The 6055-nt window shown below is 36.7% G+C and overlaps 1 protein-coding gene across 1 annotated transcript in view; it reads left to right on the forward strand.

Annotated features, from left to right (window-relative positions):
- LOC109232145 overlaps positions 1-3138 on the forward strand; it is a 9167-nt gene extending 6029 nt beyond the window's left edge. Inside the window, exons 11-16 of the mRNA XM_019397819.1 lie at positions 938-1057; positions 1865-2090; positions 2206-2265; positions 2336-2509; positions 2593-2702; positions 2793-3138. Coding sequence (XP_019253364.1) covers positions 938-1057; positions 1865-2090; positions 2206-2265; positions 2336-2509; positions 2593-2702; positions 2793-2958 — 856 coding nt within the window. The 3' untranslated portion in view covers positions 2959-3138. The remainder of the gene's footprint in view (positions 1-937; positions 1058-1864; positions 2091-2205; positions 2266-2335; positions 2510-2592; positions 2703-2792) is intronic.

Genomic DNA, 6055 nt, shown 5'->3' on the forward strand with positions numbered 1-6055 from the left:
TGTCTCTACTTGTACTGCCCCCCCCCCCCCCCTCCTCTCTCTCTCTCTCTCTCTGATGTGTAGCATTGCCTTCTGATACTGAATAAACACATTAGAAATATCCCTATATAAATCGATAGTGCTGATTAGCAGCTTTCTTTCTTTGCTCAGTGACCAATTATTAGTTCTACTAAAAGACTCGTCTTTGATCTTCTGGAGTTTGTGTATTTTACTTGCTGGACCTTTTTACCTATGGCACTCAATGGTTAGATATGCTCATCAAATGCTTCTGTATTAATCATTGGTTTGTTATGTGATATTGGACTTCATTGCTAGCATAATACACTATGCCTATAGCCCTCTTTTAGTTAGGTCAATCATTAAGACTGATGAATGAAAACAAACTTCTGCTGTTTGCTGTTCCATTTTTACATTATTGACTTATAGCAATTTGATTGCTGAATTATTGGATGATATATTCCCCAAATGCGAATAGAACATTGTCTTTGATACACCTGTCTCTTCTATTTGGTTGTTCTGATTCTTTCTTATAAAGTTTGAAATTGTTGCTTCTGTTTGTTTGGCAATGAATAAATTCAACAACAACAACAACAACAATAAAAACAAGAATCTCAATCCAACCTAGTAGGGGTTGGCTATTTGAATCCTCACTATCCCTTCCACTCCATTTAGACTCATCTCCGTCCAATATTCAATAAATCAGGCTGTATACCTTAGAAGTTCTCGACATTTTCCGCTGACATATAAATCCCCTAACAAGATTAAAGAGACTCCTAGTTTTGCAATGAATTTCTTTTTGCAATGAATGAATAGATCTCTAAAAGGTCTAAACCTAAATTGCAGCAGATTTTTGCTCCTATTACTGCCATTTTGAACAAGAGAGGCATATTTAATTGTCATTATTTTGATGCTCTAACAATCTCCTCCTTGTTTACAGATTTGTTCTGTCATTAGCTGATGTGGATGAACATCTTATGATGGAAGGTGAAAGTCTTGTTTGGACAAGTAAGGATGTAGTTATTGTGCTCCAACATCAGAATGATAAGATACCTTTGAGGTAAGTGTAAAGTTTTTCCTCATTCTTCACTGCCTTGTTTATTTTGTTTGTTTTCATGTCTTTTAGTATGACTTTCTACTTTATGCTACAATCATGGAATTTTTAATTTGCCATGGCAAGGTTGCTTTCAGTTTCCTTTGTTGGCAATGTTTTAGCTGCAGAAACTTCTTCCTATGGAAGGAGTAGTAGTTTCTTGGTTCTGTCTTCCTGGCCTCAAATAAATTATGAATCTAGTAAGCTAAGTATAGTGGTTAATTAATATTTACAATTTTGAGTTTGCAACTATTCTTATCAGAGTATGTCAATAGAAGCCTAAAGGCCCTGATAACAAATTCATGCCTGATTCAATTTCATAACGGGAGATCGATGGCTTATGTTCTCCAACCAGCCAAACTTTTCTGCTAATTGGTATGACACAGAGAGCGAATGAAGATGGAATGTCAATTGAGAACCATACCCGAAGTAGATAGCAAGATTCTATATCCCTTTCCTCCCTGAAGTAGATAGCAAGATTCTATTTCCCTTTCCTCCCTCGTATTCTCCTGTATTCAGCCTCTAGGCATCTAAAAGATTTTGCATGCAATCTCTCTCCAGTATTTTTCTATTCATCAGAGGCATTCTTAAGACTGGTGTTCTAAGTCTATTACATCTACGAGAAACACAAAATGTGGTAAAGGAAGATTTTTCTTTTAAAATTATTTCATTAGGTGAACTTACAATTCTTCCAGTAAATGTTTTCTGATGTTTGTTCTCCTTACATGCATCTGGTTATGGGATCCTTACTTGCTTCGTCTTGGTGTTTGACAGCTATGTTTCAGAAATAGAGAGAAGGCATGCTATTCCAGTGCTATCCCAACGGCATATATTGGCAGGGCTGGCTTCTGTAGTGGGTGGATTGAGTGCTCCATATGAAAAGGCTTCTCATGTGCATGAAAGGCCTGTTGTTAATTGGCTCTGGGCAACAGGTTGCCACCCATTTGGACCATTCTCTAACACTTCCCATGTCAGTCAATTGCTCAAGGATGTCGCCTTGGTATGTCATGCACTTTCTCTATCTGCTTTACAACTATCAAAGAAGATTTTACATGATGTAGATTTGATTGTAACTCATGTGGAAGTAAACTCTCATCATTTACCATCACCTGCAGAGGAACACAATATATGCACGTGTTGATTCAGCCCTTCACCGGATCAGGGAGACGTCAGAGGTACTGTTAGTTGTCATTCACTATCTTTTTGGTTCTAATCTGTATTTATCCATATCCCTCTCTTTCCCAGGCTGTCCAAGCTTTTGCTGCTGAACATCTCAAAACTCCTCTTGGTGAGCCAGTGAAGGGTAAAAAGAACAAAACAAGCACTGAACTATGGCTGGAAAAATTCTATAAAAAGACTACGAACTTGCCTGAACCATTCCCCCATGAGTTAGTTGATCGACTAGAAAAATACTTGGATGTAAGTAATTTCTTTTCCTGTACTTGGTAAATCTAGTATTAGCATTTTGTAAATGGCTTATCCTGACGTCCATCTAATAACAGAGCCTTGAGGAACAACTCGTAGACCTGTCTTCCCTACTATATGATCATCGCCTGCAAGAAGCGCATTCGAATAGTTCAGATATTCTGCAAAGTTCCATTTTCACTCAGCAGTAAGTTAGACATGATACTTTTATCCTATTTAGATTAGGAAATTTTGTTTTAGTTTCTTATATTCTTGATTGTTCGATATTTAATTTCAGGTACGTGGAACATATTTTGGCGTCTGAAAGGGAGAAAATGAGATGCTGCAACATTGAATACAAACTTCCAGTGCAGTCTTCTCAGAATTTAGTTTACGCTGGCATTCTTTTAGCTGGTTTTTTCGTGTATTTTGTTGTGATCTTCTTTTCATCACCTGTACGTTAAGTTCAAGAACCCCTGTTATTAGTCCACATAAATTTTGAAGGAAATTAAAGTAAAATGAAATTTGATCAGGACTTTTTGCCAGTGTGTAGTCGTCTTTAAATTTGAATGATCATTCCATGTTGACGTTGTTACATAAAAAATTGACCATGCAATTGAGAAAAGAACTAAGGATAGCAATAATGCTACTGTTTACGGTTTTGGTTTGACCAATTTGTAGAGTTGTAGTCGCATGCTTTCTATGTTCATTCTTCGTGGTGGTCACTGATTGGAGCTTCTTGAACTATTATCAAAAGAAGGTAGTTTTTCCCTATCAGAAGTACTCTATGAGTATAGTTTTCTATATAAAATTTGAACATCAATAACTTAATTTTTAATAATAACAACAATAAAGATAGCAACTTTTATTAGTTTCAATTCTTTGTAACAATAATTATTTACTAAAAGATCTTTTAAAGAACTATTTAGCCATTGGAACAAAATTCTGCTTTACATTTCCCATAAATTGCTTGCAAGTACAATTGCTATTAAAATTCCTCTCAAAATCTCTGTTCCAAATTTTAGTTCACAAGAGAAACTTGGGCAAGTGGGCCATATGACCTCTTTTTAGTAAAAATAGCACGGTATAGCCAGTTTTCGGACTGGTCAATCAAAAATAGCCAGCATTTACCAAGTCAATGAAAAATAGCCACTATTTTGCTGCAATAGAGACCGGTCCAGCATAATATACTGGAGTTCGGTGCACTTGTGTATGAACTCCAGCATATTATGTTGGACCGGTATACTTTGCTGGCTCCAGTATAATATACTGGTCCAATATACTTGCTGGAACTCCGGTATATTATGCTGGAGTTCTAGTGTACTTATGCTGGAACTCCATCATATTATGCTGGAGTTCCAGCATACTTATCCTGGAACTCCAGTATAATATGCTGGAGTTCAAGTATACTTATGCTGGAACTCCAGCATAATATACTGGAGTATTTGGGTTTCTGCAGATTTTTTGCTCTACAATTTGCTCAGCCCGACTACTAGTGCATAATAAATAGACCATTGGTTCTTAATAGACTGGTAGGAGATTATATATTAGTATGCGGTCTTTATTTTGATGAATAGGTTGAGGAGCCAACTAGTTGGACTCGGGATTGTGATACAAAGGCGAAAATGCTTATTTGTATACATACCAATGGTACATATAACAATTTTATTGATGTCATGATTAAACGTGCAAACTAACATGTTTGCTGAGGCACCTGAATACTACTTATATGCTTAGCTCTGCGCCAACAAGGGACAAGATTCCTCCTTCCTTCATTAGGAATAACAATGATTTGCGTTCGTACCTTTTTGATGTTAAAAACAATGGTATAAGGTCTTGTTTGAAGTTTTTTGTGTCTAAAAACGCGATTGAAGAAGCTGCTAGATTTCCCTTTGAAAGGTCTCATCAAAGTTCAAATGTTGCAGTAGCACCACCATCACCTCCACTACCACCGTATCCACCACCATCAATTTTTGAAGTAGATGAGGAAAGAATGGTGAATGATGGATGCAATGGATTTACTCAAGGGTTGAATGATTTTGGTGAGAATAAATAAACTCGTATGGTCCAAAAATGCAGAAGGATCATACGATGGAGTCATATTATCAAATTCCGTCGGAAGAACGGGTGTTTGGATTAATTAAGTGGACAAAAGTACTTTTACCCGACAGTGAGACCAAAAAGGGAAGAAAGAAGACAAAGCGCTCGCAAGGTGTTTTAGGAACTTCTGGGACTGGGAAGAAAGGAAAACATAAATATTCCAATTGCAAGAAAGTGGCGACAAAAAACATACATGCAAAGAGTTATTATAGAATTTAGATTATCTTTTTAAAAGAATTAATTTATTGTTATTCTTGTATTTGTTAGTGCTGCTGTTGCATAACTTTATTTAATTTCTATTATTATTGCTCTTGTTGCTCTGTCATGCTTGTAATAAACTCTATCATTTGTCAAATGTAGTTGTATTATTTATAATTGTATTTTTAACCTTTTGTTTAGTATCAACCCCCTTGTAGGCTTAATAAGAGCAATACTTTTCTCATTTACCATGTTCGAGTCTATTAACAACTATTGGTTTAGTTCGGTCATATTGAGCAATCGTTGGCAGCTATTCTATTAATTAATATAGATAAATGTGAACATGCCTTGGCAGTTATTTGGTTAATTAAAATGTCATGAATAGGGCGATTCAAAACATGCATCCAAATTTGAATAATACCAACAGTCGTGTCAATTATGAGAAGCCATCTGGAAAAAAAAGAAATTAGGTGGCAAAACTTGGTATAAATAATAGGGTTACAATACAGTATAAAATAACTAGAAAATTACTACATATTCTTCAAACAATAAGTAGAAAATAATGCCTCTTAGGCCAAGGCCGACCCCAGATGCCCTATTCATAATAGCTGCCATTGATTGGCTCATCCGCGAGATTCAAGATGAAAGGGTCCCACAAGAGATAAACATACACAAAATTGCTCGTATGGTGTGGATACTGCTGCATAGGGTAGGTGAGCACATCAACAATTACGTCAGTATACGGTCAAAATCGGGCTCGCGTACTGCACGACAGATCGGGCTCAGAACATGAGGAATTGAAGACCGACTCTGACTCCCGTCGAACTAGATCTCGAAGTCAGATTGTCCGTCCTCGAGAATATTGAGTTTATGATCCCGGAACCGACCTCGACCCCGAACGAGCTCGAGGAAACATTGTCTGTACAACTAACAGAAGGCTGGAATATTCGTGACCGGTCAGATATCGCGGCGGGAATCTCGGCACGTATCAATAAGGGACCGGCAAATCAGCAAATCAGGAGATTTTTACCATTTATAGAATTGTACCTAAAGTAGGACTCCCCTACTATATAAAGGGAGTCTGATTACTTGTAAAACATATTGTAACACGCATCCCAAAGCTTTATAATATTATTTTCTTTCTCTAAGTTACTGTTCTTCTGTATCTGATATTGTTTGAATTGCATCCAGTCGAGTGAAACTTACTTTTCAAGGCTATAACTGTTCATGTCACACGGTTTGAATTTACTTTATCGTTGTTCG

The sequence above is a fragment of the Nicotiana attenuata genome, chromosome 9 (assembly GCF_001879085.1).
Source record: "Nicotiana attenuata strain UT chromosome 9, NIATTr2, whole genome shotgun sequence".
NCBI classification, from domain to species: Eukaryota; Viridiplantae; Streptophyta; class Magnoliopsida; order Solanales; family Solanaceae; genus Nicotiana; species Nicotiana attenuata.